Source organism: Egretta garzetta, unplaced genomic scaffold, assembly GCF_000687185.1.
Source record: "Egretta garzetta isolate BGI_Z169 unplaced genomic scaffold, ASM68718v1 scaffold526, whole genome shotgun sequence".
Classification (NCBI taxonomy): domain Eukaryota; kingdom Metazoa; phylum Chordata; class Aves; order Pelecaniformes; family Ardeidae; genus Egretta; species Egretta garzetta.
Genome location: NW_009259967.1, coordinates 1,980,163 through 1,999,464, shown reverse-complemented (window position 1 = coordinate 1,999,464; position 19,302 = coordinate 1,980,163). Strand labels below are relative to the sequence as shown.

Here is a 19,302-nt window from a genome sequence, read left to right as displayed (position 1 = left end):
TTTATGTTCATTAGTACTATTTTGAGATTGGGCTGGGAGGTTTGAGAGATAGCAGGTTAAAAAAATAAGGAAGAATATGCTTGAATTTCTTTCTGTACTGGAAGTTGTTCAGCTGGAGTTCCAACATAAGTCCCTATGGGATATAAAAACTAGTTAAGGTGCTAGGTGAGAAACAACTTTTTCTGTATTTTGTCTTATTCTTTTAATCATTGAGATCCCATGTTCTGCTCTGTTTCTGCAGTCACTGGTTAAATGGAAGCCACTCCTGGGATCTGGATGGTTTCTACTGACATAGACTTTGCATAGCAGCTCCATTGCATCAGGAGGTTGCAATGAGTGGAGGAGGGGAGCAGCCTGACATCCTCAGTGTGGGAATCTTGGTCAAAGAAAGATGGAAGGTGGTGAGTATGCCTTCCTGCAATTCTTTGTCTTCTTTAAAATATGTTTTTAAGAAGTAGTTTGCGCTTTGAAATCTGTTTCCAAGGTCTTGTGAGATGTATTTTGCTTAATACTTACGTTAAATGGTGAAAGGACTTGAAAACCACTACTTTTCTTATCCTACTTTAAAATGAAGTTATACACATTTAAGGTGGGTTTTTGGTTTTTTTTTTTTTTTGGTAAGGATCTAGGAAAGCATTTAAGTCCTGACTTAGTGCCTGTTCAGAGCACAACTGGAAGAGTCCTGTTAGTATATTGAATCCAATCAGCCAGTGATTATGTCAGTCCATTTTGGATAATCAGTCAGGCACGCTCTTGAAGCTAGTCAGATTGTGAGATTTGTTACTTCTTATAGGAAGGTCTTTCAGGACCTTGCTGCTCTTCCAATTAGAAATTATTTTTGTTTGTTATATTTTGTAGCATAGATTTATTCATGGCTGATTTATATCCATTTGATTGTGTGCCAGTATAGGCTTTACCATAAATAACTCTGTTCCCTTTTGGTGTTCATATCCTTGATTTACATGTAGAGGGGAAATAGTATCCATTTGAAACTATTTTTGCTGAGAAAACTAGACTGAGTTCTCATAATTCCTTCTCCATTCCCCGGTCACTTCAGAAATTTTTTGCTTGTGGATTTTTTTTGATATTTAAAAAAAAAAAAAGAAAAAAAAGAAAAAAAAGCCACTTCATAATAGAACATTTTGGGCATGTCTGTGTGTTTTAGTAGTCTGTGAATGGATACTGAATGGCTATTTTTTTGCACCATCTTTGTTTTATATTACTCTCATATTTCAATATTTTATTTAGAACTGCGAGACTGAACATAGAAGATATAGATTCATCATTCGTTTCAAATTCATATAGAGAAAATACTTTCAACTATCTTGTGCCCTATCCTTCATTTAAAAATGCAGGAAGCTGATACTAGCTTTGTGTAGGAAACTTTTATATTTCCTTTTGTGTAAATAGAACCTGAACAGCTATCTTTGGAGTGTAAGTATTTGTAAAATACCTTCTTATATTGCATCTCAATACTGCAATGAAGTAAAAACCGAAAGCATAGTCTTGAATCAGATCAAATAGAATAAAACAGCATTATAAATAGATAACAGTATATTAATGCATCACTATCCACAAAACTACTCGGTTGTCTGGTATGTGCAACAGTAGTCCTGTTTTCTTCAAGATTATTTTCTTTCCTATGTAATGAAGAACGATGATCAGATCCGTGTCTTTTGGAAAATTTTGAGAGTAGGCTGTTGTTCATGTCATGTGATTATATATTTTAATTTGTATGTTTTCCAAATCAAGTATTACAGGTAGATGAGTGCCAAATATTGTCTGTGGGTAACTCTTCAATTTCTTAATTTCTGTAGCAAATATTAAGGATTTCTCAATGGCATCTAAGGTGATATACTACTATCTGAATTCAGGATTTCATAGGACAGTCTGCCAGTGGAAGAAAATAGCAAATTTTAGAAATTCCTTAGTGCTTGACGCATATATCTTAACATAATTAATGCTGTTCTGTTAGGTTATGAAGTACTGAAGTTTTTTGCTAGTGTTCTTGAAGCAGCAGAGTACTTAAAAATTCCTTGTATAGAAAGATGAGGTGGTATAAACCAGTAGACTTCCAAGTTTTGGTGACAATGAGTACAGTCCCTAACTGCCAGTAGTACTTCTGATTGTTCTTGTGGAACTCACCCAATATCCTGCCATTGAAGAATGGCAGCTCTGTAGTATGTTTGCATGAGATTATTTTGTTGTAACCGGTTTAAGAAAAAAAAAATACACATTCTGGAAGTTATGTAAAGATTTGCAGCTGAAATGCAGTTCTTAAAATCTTTGCTGTTCAGGACCTTGGTCTTTGTAATTGTGAAAACATACCTGGAATTTGTGGACACAAACATTTTAAAAAATTATGCTCAATTAAATTTAATTTTAACCTAGATGTTCTTTAGGGTGATTCTATTTTGGAAAGTAAGCATAGAAAAGACATGATAAAATATTTTTTCCTCAGTGACACCCTCCCTCTCTACTGGTCTCTGTATTTATTAGCATTTGCTTTTATCCTCTGTTGATGCCTTTTCTCACCCTTCTTTTTTGTCTTTGAAACATTTATTACAATCCTGACTTGGAGAGACTTTATTGTAATGATAATTGCTTTTAGGTACGTTTAAGAACGTCATTCAATGTGCAGTGTAAGTGAAAGTACCAAGATAAAACATGTTGGAAATTGAAGCATACAGAGATAGGAGTGGAAGAGAGAATGGAGAGAACAAGTTTGGGGTGTGAGATGCTGAATTCAAAGAAGAGAAGCTTGAAACTGATGTACAAAATGGGATAATGTGGTGCAGGTGTAAATGAGGGCAACATGGTCCTTGTCAAGGAAAACGATGTTGAGCAGATGTGGCAGGAGGCCAGTGTGATTGAACAGTCAGCTCCTGTCTGAACTCAAAAGCAAAACACAGTCGAAGAGAAGGTGGAAACAGGAATGGGCTGCCCAAGATTAATGTGGAGATACTGCCTCTGTGTGTTGGGATGAATATGTAGGAAAGCCAGAGCTCAGCTGGCATTTGAAACTGGTGAGGGATGTGAAAAGCAACGAGAAAGGGTTCTACAGGGACATTGGCAGCAAAAAGAAAACCGAAGGAAAATGTGGGCTCACATGTAGTGCGTGACCCAGTGACAAAGCGTGTGGAAAATATTTTTTCTACAATCAAAGAGAGGTTCATTTGTGCCTGGAATTATTGACCGACATCATTATTGGATGTATGTTAATGATTCTGGCGTACTATATCTGAGGGTAGAAATGGATCTGTTTATTTTATTAGTGTGGTGTGGGTTTTTTGGTTTTTTGTTTGTTTGGATTTAAAATTTTTTTAAGAACATGAGCAGAAAAAAAACACCTTTCAAAGGCAGTCTTTCTCAGTCTGGCCTGTTCTCAGACTGGTAAATGAAGTTATATGATAAACCGCTTTAAGTTTGTATAGGGCTGAGGATGGCTCTATCACCTCTTTCCTTTTCCCCTCTCATCTTTTTCACCATGTGTTCTCACTGTCTCTGTTGTGCTTGTATTGTGCTGAAAATTTACATGCTCATGCTGAAAACTACAGTCAGATCAATGTTTATGTTTCACTGTTGGGAGCCATGTCAATAGCTCAGAGCTCAGGCAAGCTTATGGCATTACCAGACCAAGAGGTGGAATGGAAAAGTGCAGACTTAAAATGGCCAAATTAGTCATGAAACTACATCTTCAAGAGATACAGATAGACACACACATATTTTTTTTTTTTTTTAAAAAATATATACACACGTGTATAATCCTGTCAAAACTTGCCTTTTTTCCTGATATTTATATGACAGATCTCTTTCCTTTCTGTAAGGACTAACACTCTGCATATATTACATACATCTGAATGTAACCAAGTTATACTGAGTATTTCATCAGACTTGACAGGTTTTTATTCTCACAGTTTTCATTATTTCAGAGTTAACCCTAGATTCTTACTTGAATAGTCCCTTAAACAAATCACGTCCGAAGATTTGTGATACTGTGTACTTGAACTTGTTACGTTCTTGAAATGTGTAGGTTAAAGGGTAACGTGCTTAAGCCTGTGTTGGTAGCATGCACGTTACGCTGCTTCAGAGAAAGTGTACGGCCTGTGGAGAAGGCTGCATTTGCTAACAGCTAGTGTGCTTGTTAGAAGGAAATGAACATGTGGATTTGCAGTCAACAGGTGTTGCACTAGAAGCAGATATTTAGGTGCGTTAGTTCTGTAGGTCTGAAAATGTGGTGTGCTGTCTATCCTATGCACCTTTTTAAAATTGACAATGAATTGGCCAGCAGTGAATAATGTAGATAATGCTACCTATCTTGGACCATATTTTCCTCGTTGTAAGAACATTGAAATAGCAGTTCCTTGCAATGGTAAAAGACCTTCAAGACAGAAAGTGCATGATGAAATACTGAGTATTGTTGTAATCACACAGAAGAAAAAATTAATGACATACGACTTGAAAAATGCAAGTAAACAATACGGGTATTTTATCTGTTACCTTCTTCCTTATTCTTAAGGGCCTAGGCTATTTTAAAAAATGTTTTTCCTTTTCAGTCAGATGGCTGATTGTCTGGATTAGGGGACATTAGATTTATTTTCAAACTCTGATGATAGGTCAGCATATTGCTGATCTCAAGATCCCCGGAACGTTTAGATGACATTTAATACAGTGTAGTCACATAACCTTAGCACCTGTATGTTTTTAAATGACATTTAGAAAACCATGTCAATTCTTTTAAGGTAAAATATAGTAAAAATATAATACTGTGTTTCTTAGGAAAAGTTCTTTTTGTCTTCTCTTTTATCAGCTTTAGAATGGTAGCTACAGGGGAGATCACCATATGAAAGCATTAAATGAAATAACATTGACATTTTTGATACTGAAAACCAGACACATCTGTGTTCTCTGTGAACATTTAAAGCAGAGTGAAAACACAACTATTAATATTTGCTTCGAACGTCATGCAAACTAATTAATATGTCAGGAGCATTTTTTTTACCTCTTCCTATCACAGATGAAACTTTCAGTGGTGCAAGTTTCTTTAGTAGATCTGTTAATAAGAGTGATATTGGAGAACCATAATTAAATGTGAGTAGCATTTAAAACATATATTCAAAGATAATCGTAGCCATTTCTTATCACTTACAATTTAGCTGACTTACAAGTGACTGCATATAATAGGAAATGCTGTCTCTTTTCAGTAAGTCCAACATATTTTATACCTTTAGTATTCAGTGTGCGTATTTCTAAAAAAAGAAGATGGCATATTTTAAAAATGTCACTGTGCATTTGTATTTGAAGGTCTCTGGGTAGTTTGTGACTATTTGAGGAAAGACTTTATTCAGCATCCTGACTTTGGTCAGATTCCTTTATGCTAGTGCACTCTTCTGTTGTATTAAATACAAGAAGTTTAGTGCACATGGAGATCAGCTGTATTAACTTGTTTTCCTAGGATTCTCTCCAAACTGTGATTAACCATACCTTTGTAGATTATTCAGTAGCTCTTTTACGTACTGAAGGATATGATTATGTTATTTTAAAATCTATTAGTAATACAACAGCTTTTGCAGTATGGCAGGCACTACAAAGAAGTTTGATGTTTTGTTTCCTTTCTATTCTTCTCCCCTCTTTTAAATCTGTTTTTATTCTTTCTTTTTCTCCCAATATAGTTGAGGAAAATAGGAGGCGGAGGATTTGGAGAAATTTACGATGCACTGGACTTGCTTACTCGGGAAAACGTTGCGCTGAAGGTCGAATCAGCTCAGCAGCCAAAGCAAGTGCTGAAAATGGAAGTAGCTGTGTTGAAGAAATTGCAAGGTAGGGCTGTACCCTGGATATGCCAGAAGTAGAATGTCAGTGTATCTTCTTAAAAAAAAAAATAAATCTCTATTTAGTCATAGTTTTTGAGTAAATATTCCCCATATTCTGCAGCTTATTGCTAAATGGCTATTAAAAGTCTTTCAGATTTGGGAAGTTTTGATACAGTGAACCTTTTCTTTGGAACAGGGTGATGTGAGAAACAGGATGACATGAAAGTAAAAATAACACCAAAAAATTAAATTGCTGCAAAACCTATGCTCAGCTGTGTAATTTATTCTGGATCCATATCTTCTTCTTACCTTTTTTTGCTCTAGATTTTGTTGTTGTTGTTAGCTTTTTATTTCCCCTTTTAAGGTGGTCTTTTTTTTCCCCTGTACTGTCTAGCATTGAGTATTTGCGGGTCCTTCACACAGCATCCAGGAAAAGGGTATTGGTATTTCTTTGCCTTTGCAAGTATTGCCAAGGATAATTCTAATGTCGAAATGGGAAACATATTTCCAAAAAAACCCACACAAACAAACAAAACCCCAACTTTAAAATACTGTAACCTGTAGAAAAAAAACCCTGTTGTCTCGTAGAGTCCTGAAATACTTTCTAGGGTTCAAGTCCTTGACCATTCAGAATCACAGCTTTGAATAGTTACTTTTGATGTACCTTTAGATACTTTAATGTCTGAAGCTATCAAGACAGAGAAATATGAAATGGCTTCTCTTCATTGCTTTTCACAACGTAAGATTATAAAAAGAAAGTTTAAAGGGTGACCTTTTTCTTTAAAAAAAAATGTCTTGAATCCGGAGGATTTTGACTAATACATCCATCCCTGTCAGCAGCCCAATTTTTCCAAACTCTTAGTTTGAATAAAACAAAATCTGCATGACATATGGTGCTGCCTAATTTGCTGTAAAGGTCACATTGCAGCAGAAATTGACAGCCTCTATAGATTTAAGAGGGCAAGCATGTCACATGTTATAGTGTTAACAAACTGTTCCTATGTTTATATCTTTTTAAAGAATTTCACAACAACATCTAGTATTATGTGGTCAAGCAAGGAGATTCAGGGACTGCATATTAGCTTTCTTTGACTTTTAGAGTTTCTAGTCCGGAGATGAATAGTAAATTTCAGTATTACCAATCGTAAATTTAGAAACCATTTGTCAGGGCTCTTTAAAGAAATTATCTTAAAGATAATGAGTTTTGAAGAAAATAATACTCTATAACTCCTGGGTTTTTAAATGCTCAGAATTAATTTTTCAAGGTTTTTTTTATGCACATGAGCTTGATTCTATTTTTAACAAAAACCAGAGTCTTTAAAATGGTATAGCTGAAGCAGCTAAAGTAATAAGGAAAATATTAATAACTGAAATAAAACACTGGAATTTGGTAGCACTACAATGCCAATGTATTTGTAAAAAAATAGCCTTATGTACTGTATAACTGGAGTGCCTTATAACTTTCTACTGTGAATTTAAGTGTAGTGAAGTTTCAGTTAAGATGTTACAAAAGTGTTTTTTTCTTAGTAAAAACTTCTTTAGCTTTTGAAATTTTTTTGAAAGCCAAAAATGTTTGCTGAAATAATAAAAAATTGATTTGTGAATAATTGCCATAGGGCCTTTCAGAAGTTACAATATTCTTATCAGTCATCTTTTGGGAGTCTAATTCTTTTAACAACGCAAGTCTTCCTGGAGAAGAGCCTCTGGTTCTACTGAATCATGGGAAGTGCTGTCTGGATGAAAAGATCAGAATGATGGAACACCTGAACAACAGATCCACTGAGGCAAATAAAATATAATCTAAATAAAGATCTTTCAGTTATTTATTTTCTCAATGTTATTTCTCTGAGAAACAACAAATAGGTTTTATATAACTGAAACCCTGATTTTGTATGAGATCTTTTGACAACCTTCCTTATGAGAAGATAATCTAAATATTATTCCTTAGTTTTAATCTCTTATTCTCTTGCACAGTTTAAAATAAAAAAAAAAAAAAGAAGTCGTGATTCCATGGTTGTAACACTAGAGGTGATCTTTAGTCATTGTTATGCAAGTTCCACGTTACAGTGTAACTGCTCTGGTTTTAGATGGGGAATGCTGTAGATGATCAGGAAAGTGACTACAATTAGAGATGGGTCAAGGGTGAACTTTTTGCATGTATTGATATTTATAGTTTGCACAGATATGCATATATTTTTATCCACACACAAAGGATTTTTATTAAATAAGATTATGGTAGAGACCATTTTATGTTTTACATGAAATCTTGGCTCCTAGGAGCCATTTCCATTATTTTTTCTATCTTCCCAAGTTGTCAGTATGCAAGAGTTAAAAATTTGAAGCAGACAGAAAATCAAGAAAAATGGACAAAAATGGGGAGTAGAAAACAACTTTATCATTGCTTCTTGAAGAATTTTTTTATTAAATGCTTCATTTACCATGTAGAAATTTTTCTCATTTTTGACAAGTTCTTTTTCATGCAGATTCAGAGCAGGTGAAATTGTAAACAGTTCTTTTAGGATATTTTTGTAACAACCTTCTGATAGCATACATCCTCTGAGACCAACTTTTATCTTGTTCTTCTATCCCTTTTTGGCATATGTATATATATGTGTATGTATATAATTACTATCCTTTTCTCAAAGGGCTTATGTTCTCTTACTTTCAAGGTGTTCTAGTTACCTTGGACATAAATCAGAGGAAGGAATGTAATAGTCATTAAAATCCATTTTCTTGCAAATATTTGGAAAGTTTGATCTATGAATAGTATGTAATGAGAGGCAGCGAGCTGACAGTGTCATTCAGAATTCTCTTGATGTGTGGATCTGATTTTTTTAACAAAAATATATTATCAGGTACAATTTCTGGGAAAATTATGAGGAAACAGGCTTTTAGGAAAGAATTAAGTAAACAGGTGTAATATGCCTCAGTCCAGCAAAACAGCTTTTCCAGTCTTTATTAGAACTAGGCATATTCTCAAGGTTATAAACCTACTTTTGAGTGTTTCTGAATTAGAATCTTATTTCACAGAAACTGTGAAGCTGAAATGAGAATAGCTGTTGGCAGAAGTGCAGGGATGTACTATTTTTTTTATTATTTTTGCTTTCAGAAATTTTGAAAATTAAAACGTGGTCATTCATTGCGGGGGTGAAATGAGTCATAACTTTGTAGGTATGCAGTACAGTGAATAAGAAAAACATAAGAAGCTCTTTTAAGACCTTGATCTAGCAAAACATGCTTAAATATGTGAGTAGTTGTATGACTTCTCTCTTAATTATGAAGGAGGAGTATGTTCACTGATATGGCCATTTATGAAAGCTTAGTCATCAATTGCATCTTTGATTTTTTTTTTTTTTCCCCCTGCCAATGATGCTGTCTCCTAATTATTATTGTCAGAATGCTGTTTAACTCTTTGAGCTCTGTTTTTGGTTGTTTTTTTTTCTTTTGAAAAAGAAATCTGCTGCAACAGATGGTTGTTTTGTTTAATCATGTTGTTAGGCCATCTGTTCCCACAGTCAGATGGGAGAAGACAGATTTATCACATCTCACTCAGTGAGAGTGAGACTCACTCAGTTGGTTTCTGTCTCACACAACCTTAACAGACTTCTCCCTCACTCATTTACAGCTCTCTAGCATAATTTAGTGATGGGTTGCATCTGGTGTACGCAGAAAAGCTAGATGTAGTGATATACAGCAGCCTGGGTGATGGCTTCGTATGCTCACCAGGAAGCTTTTCAAGGGCACAGTTGTTCACTGCAGCCTATTACCATCATCTTCTCCCCCTGCTCCCCAGCCACGTGGCTCACAGGTGTGAGGAAATACTGTTTTCTCACTGAGGAAAAAGGAACTGAAGGTATCTGCAAAGGTGTAGTAGGTGCGTGTAGGTGTGTATACACTGGAGTGGCAGAGGATCATGCTATTTGAATAAGGTGTGTAGGCCCAACTTCCGTCCTTCTCGTTTCCTCCGATTTTTATAAAAGTTAATTTCCAGAGAATTTACCACACAATTGGAGTTGCTGCTCCAGTTTAAATGGGGTTTCTCTGACCAAACTGAGTTTTGGACATTTACTGAATTCGTGAGATGAAATCTGACTATATATGCTTCTCTGAAGATGTTCCTTCAGCATACTCACAGTGGCTGTAAAATGAATCATAAATATTTGAGATGAGACTTCATTAACTGGAAACTTCAGCAATGAATATTCAAAATTTCATCTTGACAAATTTCCTGCAAATCCTTTTTCTTCATAAAATTATACTGTCTGTAATATTGCCTGTCTTAAGTGGGTGGAAGGAAAAAGTGGAGCAAAAGCAGAGATACTTACAGTTTAATGTTTATGCATTTTCAGAAGTTGTAGAGATTTCTTTTAAAATAATTCTTTTAAAATGAATTATTTTGATTAATCCTGTACCATCTTCTTTGTTTAAATGGGCCTATCTGATTTAATTGTATGTGGCGGGGAAATTCCTGAGAAAGTAATAAATGGGAAACCACTCTTCTATCAGGTGAAGTGAGAATATTCAGAAGCTGTAGGGCCAAGTTTTAGGGTTTTGATGGAGCTTTGAGTACAGCAGTAACAAAAAGTCCCCCCATATCTGTAGCTAGCAGTAATGGTGTTTTGAAAGCAGTAACAGGTTTTTGTATTTTTTAATTGCTTTTCTCCTATCACTTCTTTTTTTCTGTTGACATTCTGGTAGTCCTAAGGGTAAAGAAATTCATGAAAGAAACCTTAGGTGACACAAATTTTACACAGCTTTAGCAGCTGCTTGTGACCATCAGCTTTCTCTTGGCTGTAGCTTCCATGGTGTCAGAAAGGAAGGTAAATGGCCTGAGGGATGGACACCCTACAGTTCCCTCTTCTGTTGTAGAGTGGGGTCATAAGGGGGCCCAGCTTCTCTCCAAGTCAATGAAAACAGATACCAAAATGACAGGAAGGTTGCATTCTCCTTCTGTTTCCGTACTGCAGACTTTGGCTTGCCTTTTTCCTCTGTTCAGCTTGAGAATCTTATGCTTTGACTTAAACTGCAGGATAGCATGGAGATTATTTTTGACCAGCCCTCTTCTCCTCCACAGTTTGTTCCTAGGACAGGAGGACGCTTTCTTTAAAGAAAATTGGCTTAAACCAAGCTGTGATTTTTTTTTAACTACTACAATACTTTTATCTCTGCTTTAGTGTACCTGAACTGAATTAATCTTTTGTAGCTAAACAGCAAAAATCATATTCTAGAAAAAGATATTCATAAATCGGATTAGTTGAATTACATCTTCTACAATTTTTAATACAAAACATGACCCACAGGTAACTACTACTGTTTTCTTTCATGGTGGCAGCTGCAGCTTATAGAAAAAGAGGAATGGTGGCTAGGAATATTGTCTGTAACAAGCCACCAGCTTTGCAAGAAAATAACCTTTTCCCAATCCAAAGTGCTTCAAATTTGTGGACATTTAGGCATGTTGCCATGCATGTTTTCTTATGGAAGATTGATAGCTGTGGCAGGGTTGCATATTTCATGGGGAGAAACCTTTTATTCAACTGGGAGTAGAACTAACATTGGTTTTACAGCTGTTGAACTGTGGGGGGCTTAGTTTATTAAAGATCTCTAAAGAAATACAACTATCTTTTCCAGTAATATGCTAGGTATTTAAAGGAATAAACCACAGAATTTCATTATTATTGGCTAATTTGCTTCTTTTTCTCTCAGGAAAAGATCATGTCTGTAGATTCATTGGATGTGGAAGGAATGACAGATTTAACTATGTGGTCATGCAGTTGCAGGTCAGTGTATCAAACAGAGCTCAAAGCTTGCTTGTGTCTTATGATTACTAGTGAAGCATATAAGAAAATACCAGTAAAATTTTAGAGGATGACAAATTAAAAAAAAAAACAACCCAAAGATCATGAACGCATAGTAGTGAGCAAACCTAAATTGAGCATGTCCTTATATTTTATCCTTCGAGATCCTTTCCATGATTCTTTCAGAAAGGAGGAAGTCTGCATCCTCAGAAGGAACTGACTATTGAAAGAGTGAACTGTAAGGTCTTCTGAGATAATTCACATTCCTTTGAAGTCTTCACTTGAAGATAGTCTAAAATATATGAGTCTGTGCATTTTGTTGGCTTTTTTGATGAAAGTGAAAAAATGCCCTTTGCAAGTAAAACGAAACACTTAATTCACTTTACTGAGAGACTTGTTCCTGTGAAAAGGAATAAAATGGGTGATTAGCACTTAAAGTTATGAGATTATTGTGCTTCATCATCTTGGTGAATAGAAATATGGGAAAAAGAAGTGTGCTGTAGTTCCAATTCAAGAAAGATGAGGAACTCCTAGAGAGAGTTCAGATTTGAGCAACAAAGCTGATTAGGGGACTGGAGCATCTCCCCTATGAGGAAAGGCTGAGAGAGCTGGGCTTGTTCAGCCTGAAGAAGAGAAGACTGAGAGGGGATCTCGTCAACACATACTAATATATCAAGGGTGGATGTCATGAGCCAGACTCTTCTCAGTGGTGCCCAGCAACAGGACAAGGGGCAATGGGCACAAACTGAAACATAAGAGGTTTCAGTTGAATATGAGGAAGAACTTCTTCACTTTGAGGGTGACAGAGCACTGGGACAGGCTGCCCAGGGGGGTTGTGGAGTCATCTTCTCTGGAGATATTCAAAGCCCGCCTGGATGATGTCCTGTGCAACCTGCTCTAGGTGAACCTGCTTTAGCAGGAGGGTTATACTAGATGGTCTCCTGAGGTCCTTTCCAACCCTTGCCATTCTGTGATTCATACTGTTGGTCATCTGTTATTTTGACAGACCAACAGTTCTGTGATGTCATGGGGATGCATTTCCTGCGTAGTATATTTTTCATCTGTTTGGTTAAGTCATCTAAGATATACTGTATAATAAAATAGATTACATACTTTTCCTTAAAGAGGTGCGTGTAAAGAAGTCTTTGTGAGCATATTATTGGTGGCCTTTTTTCATGTTTGATACAGATACAACATTAACTAATAGTGTATGTACAAGTCTTCTAATACAGATTAGTTTGGTCCATGTTTGTTAGGAGTAGAAAAACGCTAAGATTCATATTTTCAAAAATAGATTCTAAATTTAATGTTGGAGATAGGGACATATACTTGTTACACTTAGGTGAGATGTGTTACCCTTGAATATGAAGATAGGTAATGAGAGTATTCTGTGGTTAACCTTGAACAGCTAAAGAAGAAGTCGGAAGACTTTATGCTATCTGTGAATCTTGGTATTAGTATTGTTTTATGAAAACATCCTTTTAATTTGATCAGGGTCGGAACTTGGCAGACCTGCGTCGGAGTCAGTCTCGAGGAACGTTCACCATTAGTACCACTCTGCGGCTTGGGAAGCAGATTTTGGAATCTATTGAAAGTATTCATTCTGTGGGATTCCTGCACAGGGATATAAAACCGGTAAGTCTGCCCATCAACTCAAAACAGGCAAGTAATATGTGGTCATTAGATAGCTTCATAAATAAGAATAGGTTCTATACTAGATGTTAAAATGAAAAAATAAGAAGGGACATATTCATCAGATAAGGCAGATTTTTTCCATTAATTAATGTTGGATTGCAACAACAGTAACTTTGGTCTTTGTCATCATTACCTCCGGTTACTTAGGCTTCCTTGCAATTTTCTGTAGTTAAACTTCCAACTCTTAGCTGTATCATCAATTAAGAGTATTTGTGATGAGATATGATATAATGAGTTTGGCTAATAGCAATTAATATCTTCACATAATACATCTAAGAGAATATATACTAACTGTAGGGTGTATTTATAAGATCTTCAATAGCATATTTTTTTATTTAATGTATTTATAACAAACAAGGAAAGAAAAGACAGACTGTAAGAGAAAGCTATTCAATTGCTTTAGTGTGCAATTCTAGTAAAATTAGCATTGTCAAAATGTCATGAGGACAGTGACTTCCTGATAGCACCACACTTCTGTTGTTATTATTTTTTCTGTTTTTCTTTGAATTTTTTCCTGAAATTGCATTGGCTATTTCTAATATTGCTATATATTAAAAATATCATTAGAACTCTAAACTTTCAAAATTTGTAAATGAGAAAAAAAAAGCAAATCTTGTGTTTTCCAATAGATGCAATTATGGCTGGTTATGTCTGGCATATACAGCTAAATTTCCTGTCAGCTGAATGATGTTTACATAAAACCTCTGATAAGTTTCTGGGCATTAGGGAATTTTCATTTTCATCACTTCTTCCTTGCAAGTTTTTATAAAACTTGTATTCTCCCTGACCCATCCCCAAGACTTCATTTAAAAGGGAAAGGACACAGAGGCAGTGAATGTCAAGTGAAATAGGTGAGAAGGAGTTAGCTGGAGCGCAAGATTTTAATGCTGAAAACAATTCCAAGTTTTGAATGGGAAATGTGTTCCTTTGTGGCTGGCAGAATGCATTGGGGACATCTTGTTATCTAGCTGTATTTTGGAGTCTGTGGGCTCAAATAGGATGGAAATGCAGAAGGCTGTTAGGGGATGGAAAAAACCCAGAAAATTAAATGTTGAGCCAGGATAAACAGCAGTGTGAGGCAATACATTAGATGCATAAACGAAAGAATTTTTCTTCCCCTGTAGGAGTTATGTTGTGACTTAGCATGCAAAAGGAGGCATGATTGCTTTCTAGTATGCAGTTTTCCTGGCTTGAAAATGCAAGTCCATTTTATCTTTTATTATGTATCTTCTAGATAGATTATACTAAAAGCAAGCTTTGTGCTGAAATCTTGAAATCCTTGGTTGGTTATTTGCCTCGTGATGAATTAGGCAATGCTGAAATTCCATTCCATTTAAAAATAACATTGATCACACTCATTTCAATTCATGGTTTCGATTGGTTTTTACACTCAACCTTTGACATTGAAGGAGCTGTGAATTTCAGATTTATTTAGAACAGTACTGCTGTTTCAATTAATGGAAAAAGAAAAGTAGTTTTTCTAGAGTTAATTGCATTGCTTCCAGCTTGCTCAGATGTGTAGTTTTAATTCCATTTCACAGAACTTGTTTTTAGCTTTATCTTTCCTTATATCATGTAATCCATTTTAATGGGATTTGGTGGGGAGAGACTTGAACCAATTCAGCCAACATGTTCAAACACCAAAAACTAGCAGTGTTGAAAAATTTTTTTAAAGGGTTAATATGGAATGTTAATCCGTAGAGGCGAATAAGAAAATTTACTGAAGCTTTTCAGAATGAATTACCTCCCTAAGTCCTCACGGACTTTCCATCTCTTGCTGTTTGCTTGGGTTTTTTTTGTTTTTTTGTTTAATTTTTTGGTTTTTTTAAACCTAGTTCTTCCCCCTCTATGAAAAGGAAAAGGTGGTTTGCACCCCTTATTCTGTATTCTGAGTATATGGTATTAGTGCATGTGTTTAGATGAACTTGTTAGCCCCTAGGTTGGTAGTTTTTTGAAATGTCCAAATCAAAATATGTGAATGGGTGACATGAATAGAAAATTCTTGCTAAGTATTAATATATTCTAAGTGATGAAGTAAGATGACAATCTCTTTGGACCATGTAGGCTGCTGTTCAGTTATGCTAAATTGCATGTCTGATTTTCTTAACGTTTTCTTCAAATTTAATGGGAGTTTAGTAAAACTGAAAATATGGAATGAAAGATAGAGAAGCAGAATGTGGATTTTCTATGACTGTGTTACTACATTAATACATGCATGTACCGAAATGTGTATGCTCCTGCATCTATATCTATATATCTATATATCTATATATCTGTATTTGTTTTTCTTCCTAGTCTAACTTCGCAATGGGACGTTTTCCTAGCACGTGTAGGAAGTGTTATATGCTGGATTTTGGCTTGGCACGGCAATTTACCAACTCATGTGGGGATGTCAGACCAGTAAGATTTTTTCATAGTTGTCAATTTGATTAATTGAACGTGGTAATACGCTTACTTTTTTTTTCTGGAGAAGTATGGGAGTTGCAGTGAACTGGTAACTGATCTAAACTTGATGAACATCATCCCAGATCAGAAATGCCACGTGATGTATATTAAAAGATTGGCAGTTGGGAATGAATCAGGTTTCTGATTTTTGACTTGAGGCAGAGTGTAGTCTATGATTTTTTTTGTGGATAGTCTATCTTTTGGTTTGGAAAATCAAGCAACAAATAGGTTTTCATTAAATATCAGAATAATACACCAGAGCTGAATTTCACTTGGTATTATATATTGCATTAAAAAAAAAAAATCTATGTAGGAGAAAACAGTGGAACACTAAACTGCATATATAATCTTCTGAAAGAGAAAGTCTGAATAGTTAAAACAGAGATAGGACACTAATTATAATATATAGCAGGACATAGTTAAGTGTAGTTGCTGTATTCCCATGCGATGCAGTCTGAAGAAAATTGTAGATAAAAGTGTATGAATGAGGACGTTGCAACTTTAAGTACAGTTGAGCCTCCCTAATTCACTGGCAGGCAGTGTTTTTGTTAATTTCAGAGTTTGAAAATGAGCAAGTCAGTGCCATGGTACACTGTGATGTTTTAAAAAAATGTATTTCTGCATTAAACTAGTTTAGTTTACATTTTGTTGGCAATGCTGAATGATGTACTAGTCAATATTGTGTAGAATATTTGTTAATGTGATGTGATTTGAGTGATAGACACCATCTCTACAGGATTTTCAATTTTATTTTGCCTAAGAAGTTGGGAAAGTGGCAAGTTTTTGTGTGCAAATTATGAGGTATGTGAATTAGTAAGGTAAATTTGCAGGGTTCTGCTGTACTCTATTCCTTCAGCCATAATGCTGGACACTGCAATGAAAGCAAAGAGCAGGGGAGACCAACAGAGTGGCTGCTGCTGTTGGAAAGGTGAGCTAAACATTTTAAGTAGTTTTTAAATTTGTTTTTATTTCTCAGTGTTCTTGTCATGTTCTTTATGTTTGGCTGCTTATAATGTTTTTCTAACTGACCTGCAATTTTGAAGAGAAAACAATTCCCAAGACTCTGTAATTTTTCTCTATATACACACCAATAGTAGTATTTTCAGAAAAAAATAGGTGATAACAACAGAAATATTAATATTTCTGCTATTCTTTCTTTTGTAACAACTTGGCTCTTGCCTTTTTGTTTTTCATTGCAGTGCCCTACAATGTAACTGAAGTAATTTTTCAATGTAATCTGTTTAGAATTTTATGACAATGTAATCCATATTAGTAGAGTGGCAGTGAGGAGAAAAAAGGTAGTAGTTTTATTTGTACTTAGTCAGAAATAGCTCTTGTGTAGGTAGCAACCATACTGTTGGCCTTGCTTACTGCTAAAATTTATTAATATTTTCATTAAATATGCTATGTGCTTCTCCTTAAGGCTATCCTTCTTCTAAACTTCATTAGATTTCTTCAGCAGATACTGCAAATAACCTGTAAAAGCATGTTCTCCAAAAAACATAGTACTCTGTTGGTAAGAACCTGTTCCTTAGTTAAGGTTGATTATTAGATTTTTATGATAAGCCTGGTTTTCTGTATACCTGACTTCTGCAGAAAGAATCCAGTCCCTTTGAAATTTTACATATCATCCCCGAGTCCCTGAATTTCCACAGTGTGTTCTAAAAGAAACAGAAGGGAAGTTTTGGAAATCACAGTATCAGGTTTTAGTCCTTTGGCAGCTTTGTATTTCCCCCAACATTAAGGAATTCTGGTAGCCATACATCTGTTTGTTCAACTCAAGAAGATGGAATAGGCTTCTATGGACACTGTTGAAAGCAGAAAAGTTTATGACAGGACTGTATTTCCTTCCAGAAATTATTGGCCAGCACCACTGGCTAGCATATACATTCTAACAGGTGGAAATAAAAAATTGAGTTAGCTTCAAGACAGGTAGAGAAAAAAGGTGTTGTGTAGTTCTTTGACAAAATGCAATTTAGACTGGCAAGGGGGTTGAAACTAAAAGGCAATTACAAGAATAAATTATCATCAGTTTTGTAGTCTAAATCTTGTTAGTATAGGTAGTATTCACTTGACTAAAGTTCAAACAAGAAGTTGAAAAGAGGTCCTTATGGCAAGGAATACTGCTTTATTTTGTGAAATCAGGTCAAGAAGCAAGGAGGAAATGAGAAACTTATCAAACCATTAAGCTACCCAATAGTAAAGTCCCTAGTTAATTGCAGTACAGTGTACTGGCAGAGGAATGCAGCAGAGCTTCATACTACTTCGGTCTGGTAAGGTGTTCTTGTTTAAGATCTGTTATAAGAAGAGGAATTAGAAAACTTGGGAATCCGTGATTTTATTCCCATATTTGACTGAAGTATGTGCTGGTAGCTACTGTTGTGTTCAACCATCCATTTGGACCGTTCTGCATTTCTGTTAAGCCTGTGCTTATTCTAGTCTGAATCTTTTCTTTGGTTTCTCCTCTCTGGTTTCCTCTTTACTTCCACCTCCTCATATTGCTTCCACTTAGATTAATTTCTCTTCTCCTTGCAGTTTTAGTGCCCACTGGAATAGTACAATGCAACTAAGTGAAATTTTCTTTTCGCTCTGTTTCTTTTCTTTGCACCATAATGAAACCTGAAAACATTCTGAAGGAGTGAGAGAAAAGAAATTCAGGCTGTGGCAGCTCTGGATTGAATTATGCCTCACGACAGATAGAACATTCGAAGAATTTAGATGCCTGATTCAAACAAGGCTGTATTGAGTTTGTGTGAAATTCAGTTTTCCAAAAGTGCAGGCCTAACCAGTTTTGGATGGCTAATAGAATATTGCTTGACATCATCATGGTACACTCTCAAATCCCTCCTTGTCTGTCTTCATTCTAAGGCACACTGGGGATATAGGCTTCCTACAAATTAGTATGGGGGTTAATAAACAAAACAAACTTTTGTTTCAGCTGCATTCAATAAGAGTTTGGAATGATTTGCTGAATTAAAAGCAAGCAGCTACAAAAAGATTCCTCTAACATGAAGAATTTCAGCTTAAACTGGTAATACTCAGAAAGTTTCAAGCGTCTGAATGCAGGATCTTATATGGAAAATAGTGGCCAATGTTTAAGTATAGGTTTTACTACGGGTGCCATTCGGGATATGTTGGCAGTGAAGTTCACAAACAGGCAGCAGTGCTAATGAGTCTGGAGAAATTTTGATGAAGTTCCAGCAATATTCCAGTGGAAAATGCTTCTGCTTTAAAGTAGAAATGAAGATTATGAGAACTTCAATATTTTTGGTACTATCTATAGTAATTACTTTTTTGTTTCACATTGTTATTACGGTAGTTACCAAACATACCTGTTTTCATAACAGAAAATGCGTTGGTGACACAGACACTTCCCTAGCATGCACTTGGTTCTCCTTCATCTTTTCTATGGTGTATGGACCCGTTCTGAACATCAGTTTCTTCATGTGCACTTACCTGTCTATAATACTCCAAATCATAGCCTATGGAACTAAGTCTCCCATTCATCATATTAATTTAATTGCAGGGTTTTAATGAGTTATCATAGACTCTTT

At 35.5% G+C, this 19,302-nt stretch overlaps 1 protein-coding gene across 1 annotated transcript in view; it reads left to right on the top strand.

Annotated features, from left to right (window-relative positions):
• The first annotated feature begins 332 nt into the window (after positions 1 to 332).
• TTBK2 (tau tubulin kinase 2) overlaps positions 333 to 19,302 on the top strand; it is a 69,856-nt gene continuing 50,886 nt past the window's right edge. Inside the window, 5 exon segments of the mRNA XM_009640240.2 lie at positions 333 to 401; positions 5,673 to 5,820; positions 11,517 to 11,590; positions 13,103 to 13,243; positions 15,599 to 15,703. Of these exon segments, the coding sequence (XP_009638535.2) occupies positions 333 to 401; positions 5,673 to 5,820; positions 11,517 to 11,590; positions 13,103 to 13,243; positions 15,599 to 15,703 (537 nt within the window).